The sequence below is a fragment of the Delphinapterus leucas genome, chromosome 15, assembly GCF_059928025.1.
Source record: "Delphinapterus leucas isolate spDelLeu-1000000601 "Yukka" chromosome 15, BTC_Dleu_Yukka2, whole genome shotgun sequence".
In the NCBI taxonomy this organism is placed as follows: Eukaryota; Metazoa; Chordata; class Mammalia; order Artiodactyla; family Monodontidae; genus Delphinapterus; species Delphinapterus leucas.
Window position 1 is genome coordinate 40907326 of NC_143143.1, and position 15261 is coordinate 40922586.

Consider the following 15261-nt stretch of genomic DNA (forward strand, 5'->3'; position numbering starts at 1 on the left):
AGTGATAGCTGTCTTGATCCACTTAAGAAGATTAGGATATTGAATTACTTTCACATAATTTAAAATAATTATCTCTGTTAATAAATACTGATGTGGACTTTATTTTTTGGCAGGATATTTGAAAGTGGATTTGTTGGCTGTTCTCTCCTAGAATCTTCTTGTTTTGTTTTTTCTTAACCAATATCGTCCAGGACTCTTTTTACAGAGAAAAGCCATCTCCATTAGCAGCACCTTTTTGCGGGTGGTTTTGCGGGGAAGTGAGGGGTTTCCGGAATGCACTGGGGCCTTCTCGGCCCTTCCAGCTGAGGTCCGGGGCTCTCAGGTGGAGGTAGCTGATGGGGGTTTCGGGGCATATCAGATGGTGGGGGGACTGTGAAGTTTCCCACAGCAGATGCTGCCGGGGGCCGACTGCCTGCCCGAGAGTGACCTTGAGGGCGTCCCCACACTGTACCCTCCCGCTCTCCTCGTACCTGCCCTTGTGCAGGTGAGACGCCAAGGCTCAGCAGCGAGCGGACCGGGCCACTTTCTCAACCAGGAGAGGCAGAGGCTCATTAGAGGGCTGGGAGTTGCCAGCGTGGAGCGGGGGTCACTCCCCAGAGGCGCCCCCTTGGGCCACACGTCCGCACCTGCAAACAGGCCGAGCGACGGCACCCCAGCACTGTCAGTGCGTGCGGTAGGGCCCCATCCACGTTGGCTGTCACTGTTGCCCCTGGGCTGTGGGCTCCAGGGTGTGCAGATGTCAAAGGTCGACAAAGCCGGATGCTGGTAAGGACAGATTTTAATCCGTAATAACCGTTGCGATAGGGGGAAACATCCAGGGTGGACTGAACTCTGATTTGTACAGAGGTGACTGGGCCTTTTTTTCTTTTTAATTTTAATTTATGTATTTTTGGCTGCATAGGATCTTCATTGCTGCACGCTGGCTTTCTCTAGTTGCGTCGAGTGGGGGCTACTCTTTGTTGCAGCGTGCGGGCTTCAGTAGTTGTGGTGCGCGGTCTTCAGTAGTTGTGGCATGCGGGCTCAGTAGTTGTGGCTCACGGGCTTAGTTGCTCCACGGTGACTGGGCCTTTTGAAGAGAAAAGGAGGGAAAATAAAACATTAATAAATAAATAAAATTAAATAAAATAAAGAGAAAATGAGGGATCTGGGTGGGGAGTGAGCAGGGTCTCAGTAGAGTCAGGGAAGTGACAAATTACAAAAAATGGGAAGGCAGGGTTGGTCCCTGTGAGACCCATCTGAGTCACTCACTAGCCCTGATGGAAATTAGGCTCCTGCCCTCCCAAAGAGGCTGGGAGATGGGGCCTTATCCTCAGATGTCGCTGGAACAAACAGGAACTTCTGGCAGCCCTGAGCTTTCTCAGGCAGGCACTTTAAGGGGGTCTCAGGTCCTTCTAGGGATGTGGCCTTGAGCTGTTAGGAACTGTTAGTGTTTGTTCATGTCTTTTCAGGCCTAGTGGAAAAGAGACTCAGGGTGTACTAGGCTAGGGTCTGGTTACGGAGTCTTTGTCACTCATTAGATGGAGCTGCTATTAACATCAAAGGGAACATATTGGAAGATAAAGTGGGATGATGAAGATGTCAGAGTAATGAAATAAGGGGGAGGGAGGATAAAGGTAGTAGCCAAATCAGTTACACTAGAAAAATATAATATGAACATGGAACATTTTAAAAGAAAAGGACCAGGAAAATGTATAAGAACATTCCAGACAGGTAAAATAGAGTAGACTTAATCACGAATCTGCTAAAAAGAAGAAAGGAATGTGGAATATGGCAGCAAAATGGAGACCAAGGACCAGCATCCTCATGCTGCTGTAAACCTGGTTCTTGGGTCCTCCTCTCCCCACCCACACTGGTGGTTGAGGTCACGGTAGAGGTCCTGAGAAGGAGGCTTGAGGTAGACGTGCCCAAGATAGTGAGCAGGGCTTCGTTACCTTCAAGCCAGCATCTCCCCCTCCATGGAAGTAGAGAGACGTTTTAGGAGTAAAGGGTACCATGGGCCTGTTGGGAGGAATGCATAAACAAGCTTAAATATTCTTTACCTTAGTAATTCCCAGAGTCTTTATAACTGTGACGATCCATGAGGGACACTATAGCAGAAAAGTGTTTTTAGACAGTGGGTTTCTTCTAAGGGGAGGAAGGGCTGCTGGGAGCAATATCATAGAAGCAGTGCTCCTTGGAGCACTTTTGGGAGGTGCTGTGCCCACCTTGCTGTCCTTTGGCTCGTGAGCGATGCTGCCCTGCAGTCCACGCCCAGCAGGGCTGAGCGTGTCCCCTCTGCCTGGGACATCCCACCTCCAATTCTTGACACAGCTTCCTCCCCGTCTCCACTCAGGTCTCACTCAAGTGTCACTCCCTGACCCCATCACTCTCCATCCCAAAGCAACTTACCACTCTTTGAAATGTTCCAGGTGATTTGTGTGTTACATTTTTGTTGTCTGTTCCCCCCATTAGAATGTAAGTTCATTTCGTGGGCGTGTTGCTCTATCCCTGGCATTTAGAACAGGGTGGCAGGAGGAAGCAGAGGAACCAGCACTGAATTTAAGCCTTTCCGGTAAACAGGGTGGAAGATCACGACAACCTCGTGCCAATATTCCTGCACCATGACACCATCCTGAAGGAGACTTATGGCGAATACTTCCTGGCTGAACTCATAGAGGCCCAAGATGAAGAGAATCATGCCGTCGTGTGTGAGGTGCGTGATAAACCACCTGGGGGCCCGCTGAGGGAGAGGGATGACAGAAGTGAGCAGCCCTGGTCCTGGTTTGCTGAGCATCCCGGGAGCTGCCTCCCTTCCTCCTTCTAGGTGGTGTACCCGGCCCTCCTCCCAGCTGTGCCATCACCGACCTCCCCAGGGTTCCCACTTTAGGTTTTCAGGTCTTACAAGGTCCTTCCAGATGCCCAGTCTTAACAGGCTCCAGCTCGAACTAGATGCAGCTGACTCCAAGTTCCTGGAAAACAACTCGGGCAAACATCTTATCGTTTGGGCTATGTGCCCCTTGGAGGATATGCCAGTCTTTGGTAGCAACAGTTAAAGCGAGCTTGATCATGACGGTGGGCTCCAGGTGTGATGGATTTAACTGATGGTTAGCCTTGGTTTCAGTAGGTGAATTCTATCTCAGAAAAAATTTCTGATGCCAGGATGCACTGAGACCAATGAAAGCAATCTTTTGGGGTAGAGCACATCAGTATATTTAAAAAGCTCCCCAAATAATTCCAATGTGCAGCCCAGGTGGTAAAACATTTATCTACATGATGGAAAACACATCAGGTGAAGAACAGGATTAATTTAAATATACATGGGCATTAGTTTCTTAAGGTAAGAACTGGCCCTGAAAATTAGATTCTGATATACTAGTCCATGATAGCTGTTTGTTCTACATTTCAGCTACATTTTTATTCTTTCATATTTAGTTTTCTGCATGGTCTTTTAAGGACTTGCTTTCAAATATTGTCATTTGACCTTTAGCTCCAGGCTGCTGACAGAAGGAAGGGTCAGGAAATATTTGGGCCCAGCAGCACCATTTTGAAAAACCATGTCTTACACGATGAAACAAAAACTACTGATAATTAAAATGATTCATACAGACCCAAATAAGGGCTTTTAATGATGCAACTGTACCTATTCAGTTTTGTCAGGTCTTTGTTTTTTGGAGAAGGCCTTTATTTATTTATTTTCCAGCTTTATTGAGATATAATTGACATATAACATTGTATAAGATTAAGGTGTACAATGCGTTAGTTTGACATACTTATATATTGCAAAATGATCACCACCATAGCATTAGCTAACATCTCCATCATGTCACATAATTACCATTTTCTTTTGTGGTGAAAACATTTAAAGTCTACTATCTTAACAACTTCCATGTATATCATAGAGTATTATTAGCTATAATCAACACGCTGTACATTAGATCCCCAGAATGTATTCATCTTATAACTGGAAATTTGTATCCTTTAATCAACACCTCCCCTTTGCCCCACACCTAACCCCTCATAGCCACCATTCAACTCTCTGTTTCTCTGAGTTCAACCCTTTTAGATTCCACATAAAAGCAGTATCATACAGTATTTGTTTTTCTCTGTCTGACCTATTTCACTTAATATAATATCCTCAGGGTCCATCCTTGTTGTCACAAATGGCAGGATTTCCTTCTTTCTCATGGCTGAATAATATCCATTAAATATATGCACACATATATATGTATACATACATATGTACATACATACATACATACCACATCTTCTTTATCCGTTCATCTGTTGATGGCCACTTAGGTTGTTTCCATATCTTGCCTATTGTGTATAATACTGCAGTAAACATGGGAGTGCAGAGATCTTTTCAATACCCTGTTTTCATTTCCTTTGGATATATACCCAGAAGTGGAATTGCTGAATCATATAGTAGTTCTATTTTCAATTTTTTGAGGACCCTCCATGTTGTTTTCCATAGTGTCTGCACTACTTTACATCCCCACCAACAGTGCACAAGAGTCCCCTGCATCCTTGCTAACACTTGTTATCTCTTGTCTTTGGTGGGTTTTTTTTTTTTTTTTTTTTTTGGCCGCACTGTGCACCACGTGGGATCTTAGTTCCCCAACCAGGGATAGAACCTGCGCCCCCTGCATTGGGAGCTCAGAGTCTTAACCACTGAACCACCAGGGAGGCCCCATTTCTTGTCTTTTGATGGTGGCCATTCTAACAGGTGTGAGGTGATAATCTTATTGTGATTTTGATTTGCATGTCCCTGATGATTAGTGATATTGACCATCTTTTCATGTACCTGTTGGCCATTTGGATGTCTTCTTAGAAAAATGTCTATTTAGTTCCTCTGCCCATTTTAAAATTGGGTTGTGTGGTTTTTTGCTATTGAGCTGTATGGGTTCTTTGTATATTTTGGATATTAACCTCTTATCAGATATATGATTTGCAAATATTTTCTCCCATTCTGTAGGTTGCCTTTTCATTTTGTTGTGTCTTTTGCTGTGTAGAAGTTTTTTTGTTTGATATAGTCTCACTAATTTTTGCTTTTGTTGCTTGTGCTTTCGGTGTTATATCAAAAAAATTGTTGCCAAGACTAATGTCAAGAAGCTTTCCCCTATGTTTTCTTCTAGGACTTTTATAGTTTCAGGCCTTATGTTTAAGTATTTAATCCATTTCCAGTTCATTTTTGTCAGTGGCATAAGATAAGGGTACAATTTCATTCTTCACCGTATAATTATCTCGTCTTCCCAGCACCATTTATTGAAGAGACTACCCTTTCTCCATTGAGTCTTCTTGGCTCCCTTGTCAAATTTTAGTTGACTGTAAATGTGGGAGTTTATTTCTGGACTCTCTATTCTGTTACATTGGTCTATGTGTCTGTTATGCCAGTAGTGTACTTTTTTTAAATTTATTTTTAATTTATTTATTTTTGGCTGTGTTGGGTCTTCATTGCTGCGTGCGGGCTTTCTCTAGTTTTGGTGAGCAGGGGCTACTCTTCATTGCAGTGTGCAGGCTTCTCATTGTGGTGGCTTCTCTTGTTGCGGAGCATGGGTTCTAGGCACATGGGCTTCAGTAATTGTGGCACGTGGGCTCAGAAGTTGTGGCTCGTGGGCTCTAGAGCGCAGGCTCAGTAGCTGTGGCTCATGGGCTTAGTTGCTCCGCGGTATGTGGGATCTTCCCAGACCAGGGATCGAACCCGTGTCCCCTGCATTGGCAGGTGGATTCTCAACCACTGAGTCACCAGGGAAGCCCCCATGTACTGTTTTGATTACCATAGCTTTGTAATATTGCTTGAAATCAGAAGTGTGATACCTCTGGCTTTGTTTTTCTTTCTCAATGTTGCTTTGGCTTTTGGGGGCCTTTTGTTGTTCCATACAAATTTTATGATTTTTTTTTCTGTTTCCATGAAAATGCCTTTGGAATTTTGATAGGGATTAATTGAATCTATGGATGGCTTTGAGCAGTATGGACATTTTGACAGCATATAATTCTTCTGGTCCATGAACACAGGGTATTTTTCTATTTCTGTCTTCTTCATTTTCTTTCATCAAAGTCTTGTAGTTTTCAGTGTACAGATCTTTCATCTCCTTAGTTAAATTTATTCCTAGGTATTTTATTGTTTTTGATGCTATTGTGAATGGGACTGTTTTCGGTATTTCTTTTTCAGAGATTGTATTTCTAGTGTATAGAAGTGCAACTGATTTCTGTGTGTTGATTTTGCGTCCTACAACCTTACTGAATTTGTTGATTAGTTTTAACAGTGTTTAGGTAGAGTCTCTAGGATTTTCTGTATGTAAGATCATATCATCTACGAACAAAGACAATTTTGCATGTTCCTTTCTGATTTGGATGCAGTTTATTTCTTTTCCTTGCCTGATTTCTCTGGCTAGGATTCTATTACTTTGGTGAAGAGGAATGCGAGACTGAGCACCCTCGTCTTGTTCCTGATTGGAGGAAAAGCTTTCAATCTTGAACCATTGAGCATGATGATAGCTGTGGGTTTGTTATTATTGGCCTTTGTTATGTTGAAGTATGTTTCTTCTATACCCAATTTGTTGAGCATTTTAATGATGAAAGGATGTTATATTTTGTCAAATGCTTTTTCTACATCTATTGAGATGATCATATGATTTTAATCTTTCACTCTATTAATGTGGTGTATCACATTTATTGATTTGCATGTATCGAACCTCCTTGCATCCCAGGGATAAGTACTGCTTGATCATGGTGTATGATCCTTTTAATGTGCTGTTGAATTCAGTTTGCTAATATCAATATTTTGTTGAGAATTTTTGCATCTGCATTTATCAGGGATATTTATCTGTAGTTTTCTTTTCTTGTAATGTTCTTATTTGGCTTTGATATCAGGGTAATGCTTGCCTTATAAAATGAGATAGGAATGATCCCTCCTCCTTAATTTTCTGGAGGAGTTCAAGAAGGATTGGCATTAATTCTTCCTTAAATGTTCGCTAGAATTCACCAGTGAAACCCTCTGATCCTGGGCTTTTCTTTATTGGGAAGGTTTTGATTACTGATTCAATCTCCTTACTTGTTATTTGTCTGTCGATATTTTCTATTTCTTCATAATTCGGTCTAGGTAGCTTGTCTATTTCTAGGAATTTATCTGTTTCTTCTAGGTTATCCAATTTTTGGGTATATAATTTTTCTTAGTAACCTTTTACCCTTTGTATTTATGGCATCAGTTGTAATGTCTACTCTTTCCTTTCTGATTTTATTTCAGTCTTCTCTCTTTTTCTTAGTCTAGCTAACAGGTTGTCAATTTTGTTTACCTTTTAAAAAAACAGCTCTTAGTTTTTCTATTTTTTTCTGGTCTCTATTTCATTTATTTCTGCTCTGATCTTTGTTATTTTCTTCCTTCTGCTAACTTTGGGCTTAATTTGTTCTTCTTTTTCTAGATCTTTGAGGCATACAGTTAGGTTGTTTATTGAGATCTTTCTTTTTTCTCAGTGTAGGCATTTACCACTATAAACTTACCTCTTAGAACTGCTTTTGCAGCATCCCCAAATTGGTTTATTGTATTTCCATTTTTGCTTGTTTCAAGATATTTTTTGATTCCCTTTTGTTTCTTTTTTGACCTCTTGGTCTTTCAGGAGTGTATTTTAAAATTTCCACATACTGTGAATTTTTCAGCTTTCCTCCTGTTATTGATTTCTAGTTTAATACCACTGTAGTTGGGAAAAATACTTGGTATGATTTAAATCTTCTTAAATTTGCTAAGACTCATTTTGTGATCTATCATATGATGTATCATGGAAAATGTTCCATGTGTTCTTGAGAAGAATTTGTACTCTGCTGCTCTTGAAAGGGATGTTCTGTACACGTCTGTTAGGTTGATTGTATCTAAAGTATGAACCAAGTCTAACATTTTCTTGTTCATTTTCCCTCTGGATGGTCTATCCATTGTTGCAAGTAAGGTATTGAAGTCCCCTGCTATTATTGGACTGTTGTCTATTTCTCCCTTTATACCTGTTAGTATTTGCTTAATATATTTAGGCGCTCCAGTGTTGACTGTATATATATTTATGATTGTTATATCTTCTTGATGAATTGACTCCTTTATCATTATATAATAACCTTCTTTGTCTCTTGTTAGTGTTTTTGGCTTAGTCGGTTTTGTCTGGTATAAGCATAGCTACCCCTGTTCTCTTTTTGTTTCCACTTGCGTGGAATATTTTTTCCATCTCTTCACTTCGAACCTATATGTGTCCTTAAAGCTGAAGTGAGTCTCTTGTAGGCAGTGTATTGTTGGGTCTTGCTTTTTATCCCTCTAGCCACTCTGTATATTTTGATTGGAGAATAAAAATTCATTTACGTTTAGAGTAATTATAGGTAAGGACTTACTAATGCCATCTTATTGTGTTCTGGCTGTTTTGTAGTACCCTTGTTCCTTTATTCCTTTCTTGCTGCCTTCCTTTATGAATTGATGATTTTCTGTAACGAGATGCTTTGATTCCTTTTTCTTTATCTTTTGTGAATCTACTGTAGATGTTTGCTGTGTGGTTACCATTGAGGCTTACATAAAACATCTTACGGATATAACAGTCTATTTTACACTAAAGACTTAATTTCAATTGCACACAAAAATTTTACCCTTTTACTTCCCCTGTTATGTTTTTAATGTCACAATTTATCTCTTTTTATATTACATATTCATTACTAAATTATTGTAGCTATAGTTATTAAAATATTAAAATTCTTGTCCTTTAATACCTACATTAGAGTTACATGGTTAATGCTTCACCATATTAAAGTTTTAGGATATCCTGAACTTGACTATATACTTACCTTTACTATTGTGTTGTATATTTTTATATATTTTCATGTTATTAATTAGCATCCTTTCATTTCATCTTGAAGAACTCCTTCAAGCATTTCTTGTGGGGCAGGTCTAGTCGTGATGAATTTCCTCAGCTTTTGTCTGTCTCGGAAAGTCTTTCTCCTTAATTTCTGAAGGACAGCTTTGCTGAGTAAAGTATTCTTGGTTAGCAGTTTTTTTCTCTCAGCGCTTTGAATATATCACCCTGCTAACTCTTGGCCTGTAAGGTTTCTGCTGAGAAATCTGCTGACAGTGTTATGGGGGGTTACCTTGTAAGTCCCAAGATGTTTTTCTCCCACTGCTTTTAAGATTCTCCTCTTGTCTTTGATTTTTGAGTTTTATTATAATGTGTCTTTGAGAGGATCTCTTTTTTTAACATCTTTATTGGAGTATAATTGCTTTACAATGGTGTGTTAGTTTCTGCTTTATGACAAAGTGAATCAGTTATACGTATACATATGTTCACATATCTCTTCCCTCTTGCGTCTCCCTCCCTCCCACCCTCCCTATCCCACCCCTCTAGGTGGTCACAAAGCACCGAGCTGAGAGAGGATCTCATTAAGTTGATTTTATTTGGTGACCAATGAGCTTCATGAACTTGGATATCTATATCTCTCCCCAGATTTGGGATTTTCTTGGCCATTATCTCTTTAAATAAACTCTCTGCCCCCTTCTCCCTCTCTTCTCATTTTGGAACTCTGGTGATTCACAAATTGGTCCTTTGGATGGTATCCTATAAATCATAGGATACCATCCTATGACCCTTTCCATTCTTTTTACTATGTTCTCCTCTGACTTGATACGTTTAAAGTTCCCGTGTTCAATCTCATTGATTCTTTCTTCTGATTGATCAAGTCTGCTGTTGATGCTCTCTGTTGCATTTTCATGTCATTTGTTGATTCTTCAGCTCCAGAATTTCTTGTTGGTTCTTTTTATGGTTTCGCTCTCTTTGTTCAACTTCTCATTTTGTTTGTGTGTCGTTTTCCTGATTTTGTTGAATTGTCTTTGCTTTCTTGTAGCTCACTGAGTCTCCTTAACACAGCTATTTTGAATTCTTTATCTGGTAAATTGGAGATTTACCATTTACTCTTGTCTTTGGGTTCAGTTACCAGAAGACTATTGTGACCCTTTGGTGGTGTCATACTTCCTTGATTTTTCATGGTCATTGAGTTTTGCATTGCTGTCTTCACATTTGAATAGCAGTCACCTCCTCTGGTATTTGGAGGAGAAATAACTTCTCTCAGCTCTGCTAGAGATTCTGAGGCTTCCTCAGACCTTCTATGGGTATGCCTGCTCCATGCTTCTTGCTCTCTCGTGGCAGAATTCTTAAGCTTCTGTGTCTTCTCTGGACCCTGCAAAGCACCAGGTCGAGTGCTTCTGTATTCCCAAAGGTGGCACTACAGCTCAAATTTGTGGTCTCTTCCTGGCCCACAGATTGGGCCAACTTTCTCCATATGCTCCTTAGCCATCTGCCAAAGTCTGCTCATGGCACCATTAGGAGTACACACAGGGAGCTGCCACAAGGTGGGCTGGTGTGTGCGTAAGGCACGTGGAGCACTGGGGGTGCTCGTGGGCAGGCTGGCAGGATCCATGGGTGAAATATTCCCAGTAGCTCGTGGGTGGGCTTCTTGATAGAATCCATGATGCCTGGTAATGTCCTCTGGGGGTCCTACCTGCTGCTGTCCCAGGCTCCTTCCACCCCCCAGTCGTGAGCTCCCAGTTTAGTACTCTGGATCTGGCAAGAGAGAAATGCGCCCCTCTGGCAGCATCCTGCATAGCTAGGGAAGCCAGGTGCTCACTTACACAGTCTCCCCCTTACCTGCCACGGGATAAATTAGGGGGATAATTCTTGGCCCTTAGCTGTACTGCCTTGGAGGATGGGTGCTGTGGGGAAAGGCAGACTCTTTGTCTTACCCACTCCACGGCATCCAAACTGGTATCTTTTTTGCTCCAATGGAGCTGAAACTTCTCCTCGGGAAACCTGAACTTCATCAAAGGCTCTCTCATCCATGAGTGATCGTCTAAGTCACTGTTCTCAGGGGCTCCTGGACTGAGGCTGAGAGAGGCTAGAGCCAGTTCAGCGGCCTCTGCAGGGTCCACAGCTGTGACCGAGGTCTGTCTGCCTATTTCCTGATGCAAAGGTGGGCAAGACTCCTCTCAGGCCCCTTGGTGGATGGTGCTGGATCCCACAGCTCCTTCAAAGGCACTTTTGTTCATGGATGGATGCCGAATATTTGCTGTTGAGCAGGGGATAAAAATAAGGGATGTCTTTTACCACCATGATGCTGACCTCACTCTGGAGAAGGCTTTTAATTCTTTGGTTTCAAGGTGCGAGTTTGAACCCAAATCTCTTGAGTTAGTTCTTGTGAAGAGCAGCTGCAGTGACCTCTTCTCTCAGTTCCTTCCCTCTCTTGTCATGTGTTACAAACTTTCAGTGTGTGTAAATATCAGAGAAAAGTTGTAGGCTGAAAATTGCAGTCCCAACCCCGCAGGGATCCTTTGGTGTCTCCAAAGACACAAACGGAGTCCAGCCTGATCTGTGAGAGGCCGTGCTGCCTCAGACATCAGAGATTGCATGTCCCATGGAGATGTGACCACGGGCCTCAACCTTAAATGGAAGGGCAGGAACAGGACCTGTCAACAGTGAGCAAACCAGCCTAGGATCTGGGAGTGAAACTCTGGTCTTCACCAAGCCCTGTCAGGTGTCTTAAGCCGTTTTGGGTTCAAGATCAGTGCAGTCACCACCCTACCACCTACCTGCCAGGACCCTCCTCCCAACCACCTGGGCTTCCTCAGACCTGCCTTTTGGCAGCAGTGTGCTGGAGCTCTCTCACCTTGGCTCGCGAGAGCCAGTTGCTAAATCTTTAGGGACTTGGCAAGCTGCTTGTTAAACACGGCCATTGTCAAAAATTAAGTTATATCATCTAACAGTGTAGTAAATTATTCCAAAAACAAAATTAATAAATCCTCAAAATTCATTACTTTTTAATTGTTTTACTCTTATTTGTCCTCTTGGGGTCATTTATGTGTGTGGTCTCTGCAGAGTGGAAATACTGTAACTACAGCTACTGTGCATCTTCTCCCAATTCTCTACTCAGTGACATCACACCAAGAGCTTACAATGGGCTGCAACGGGAATATTTACACCACAGAAATTGGCAAATGTTACAATTAAGCTTTTCCCTACAATGCCGATTAGGCATTAACCAGCACACTATACTTTTAGGTGACCAGAGATAACGGGACATAGTACACCAAGCCTGTCCCTTCCCAAACCCGTCCATGGCAGTCACAGGCCATGGATGTGGATGCCCTGAGAGCCATGTCTGCACCGTTGGGGGGCCCTCAACTAAAGGTTTTTAACTGCGAGCACTTTCTTTGACTTAATCGCAACTTTGGAGGAGTTCTGAGTCATCACTTTGCTGCAAGTTGCTTTTCATAACTTTATCCTGGCTGACCTTGACATCTGGTGTTTACTCCAAACTGCGATTTCAGGGCAGGGCGGTTGGAGGCCAAGGGCAGCTCCTAGAGACAGATGGGCAGAGCGTCTGCCTTGGCAGCATCTGTGGCGCGGGCAGTAGCAGTCCGAGGAGGCACTGGGGCAGAGCCTGCCAGCGCAGCCATGCCTTAGACATCAGGCAGGAAGGATCAGAGCTGGAAGTGGTCACAATGAGGGCAACCAGAAGGGGCGGGTGACGTAGGGCTTTTTAGATGGAAGCATGAACGATGCAGTGCATACGGGCCTATAAATGGTCCTGCTTGTGAAGGTGTGGCCACTGCACACGTGGTTTATAGCGATCTGAGCCTTATGCATCATCATATGGATCCTCAGGGAAAACCAAGGACAACAACAAACTCCCAGTTTGCTCTCCAATGTGAGATAATTAAAGGCACCTTTGTGGTGGAAAGTATTGGTTACCTGGAGGACAGACAGCAGCCAGCAATCAGTGCCTTTTCACTGTACAAGAAAAAAAAGTCCATCAAATCAATTTATTTTTCCAGAAAACACACACACACACACACACACACACACACACAAAGATGCATTTGAATACTCCCACAAATTCATATTTAAGAACAGTGTTTCTCAAATCGGAACAGTCATCCCAAAGAAACCCAAAGGAAAAAGCAGACACTTCCACAATACGTCCTCGCTCTGTTGAGTCGATCATTCTTAACTTTTGTGAATTGTCACAGTCCCGAGATGAAAGATGGGAATATAACAGGTTGTAGAATTGGAGAACGTGAAATCTTTGTTCCTAATGGTGAAACGTGTTTTTCTCATTTTCATCAGAATGTGTGATCCATGCCATTTGAATCAAATTCCAAACATGACGAGCCATTAGTATAATAGCTCATTACTAACAGCGGTCTTATAAATAATGAATTCTTATCATGCACATGCAGCTCGCCATGAAGCCAGCAAAAGGTATTTCAGGCCATGGAAGTTGCATCGCGCCAGCGTGGCTCTAGATGAGAAGGACATCTCCATGTGAACCAAAGGTGGATGCCAATTTTCCCTGCCGAGAGGGAGGCTGGCCGGCTCTCTCTGCACATATGGTAGAGGGATTGGTTAATCAGCGTCTGCTGAGTCTTGGGCCTAAAATTGCAGAGAAGCCAGACAACTGTGGCTACACAGCCTTTGTTCACACGCGCAAACAAGACAAACGATCACTTGTTATTTGGGAAAAAAATTAAAATGTGTATTTTGGACTTTTATTAAAGTGTCGACGGCTTTATAAAACAGCTGTATAAATCCAGCCTTTTACAGCTAGTATTTTGGGGAGCGTGTAAAGAAAAGAATATGCACGGAAAAAATCAATTTTTAAAAAATTCTTTTTGTATTCTAGTATTTGGGAGAAAGTACAGGGAGTCTTTACTTTTCAAACACACCTTTGAGAACAAGTGGTTTTAAACCAGAAGAGAACATTTGAGAACAAACAGTTAAATACCTAATTTTTTTCTCTGTTGTTTAAAGGAGTGTTGTAGCTTCTTTCTCTACTTTAGGAAGTTCAAGTATTAACCATTTTCTCTGGGCATTTATGGAATGATGCTGCCTTCTTAGGAACAGGGAATGCTGGTGATTGTTGAGTTTGTATTTTTTTTTAATTTATTATTTATTTTTGGCTGTGTTGGGTCTTCGTTGCTGCACGTGGGCTTTCTCTAGTTGCGTTGAGCGGGGGCTACTCTTTGTTGTGGCGCACGGGCTTCTCATTGCGGTGGCTTCTCTTGTTGCAGAGCACAGGCTGTAGGTGCACAGGCTTCCGTAGTTGTGGAGCACAGGCTCAGTAGTTGTTGCTCGTGGGCTCTAGAGCGCAGGCTCAGTAGTTGTGGCACGTGGGCTTAGTTGCTTTGCGGCATGTGGGATCTTCCAGGACCAGGGATTGAACCCATATCCCCTGCATTGGCAGGCGGATTTTTAACCACTGCACCACCAGGGAAGTCCTGTTGCGTTCTGCTTCTTGGATGGAATGGCTGTCTCGAGAAATAAAGTGTGAATTCTGGTGGGATCGCACCTGCCCAGTAAATGCTGGTTTCTTATAAGAGCTGTCAGAGTCAAATCAGTCACCAGAATTTGCTTAAAACCCACATAATGATCAAAGGAATTATTTATGTGAAATTTATTTATTTTCCTTTTTTTCCAGTTTTATTAAGATATAATTGACACATAACATTGTATAAGTTTAAGGTGTCCAACCTAACATTTTGATTTATGTACATATTGCAAAATAATTACCACCAAATAAGATTAGTTAATGTAAGAACTCTGCATTCTCTCTCGCCTCTTTTAAAATTCTAAATGCTTTCCTTGCAGAGAAGAATGAAATACAGAATTACCGATGGAACATAATAAAGAATTTCAATCACAGTCATCTCTCAATGTGGTATTAAAATTTGATAGAATTAAAATTCGTTGTTAATTTATAATATTTCAGTACCAGTAATAGGCTCAGCTCAGCTAGTTACTCACAGAAAGATAAGTTGTTTCCTCTACTCGCAATACTTATGACCCCAAATGTGTTGCATTTTCCCCATACCAGTCAACTCTCCAGCATCCTAGACACCAGCTGGGTGTCCTGCAGTTTGATTCACTTCTGACACTGCCCAGACTTAGCACAGGCCCTACAGTTTAAGGACTCAGGCCCATAAGACTGTCCCCTGCCCCTGTCAGATGCCAGTTACAAGACCCAGGTTGTCACCTGTACTTTCAACTGACCGACTATAAATCAGGGTTTCCCATGACCCCCTCGTCGGGTGTGACAATCTGCTGGAAAGGGCTCCCAGCACTCAGGAGAACACTTTACTTGCCATCGTCGATTCGTTGTAAAGGACACAATTCAGGAACAGCCCAAATGGAAGAAGTGCGTGGGGGGAGGTGGGGAGGAGGGGGCGGGGAGCTACCATGCCCTCTCTGGGCTCGCCACTGCCCAGCACCTCAG

At 42.4% G+C, this 15261-nt stretch overlaps 1 protein-coding gene across 1 annotated transcript in view; it reads left to right on the forward strand.

Annotated features, from left to right (window-relative positions):
- The window catches only part of CFAP61 (cilia and flagella associated protein 61), a 115635-nt gene that overhangs the window by 26109 nt on the left and 74265 nt on the right, over positions 1–15261 (forward strand). The window contains exon 7 of the mRNA XM_089896512.1: positions 2560–2692. Within this exon, the coding sequence (XP_089752638.1) occupies positions 2560–2692 (133 nt within the window). The remainder of the gene's footprint in view (positions 1–2559; positions 2693–15261) is intronic.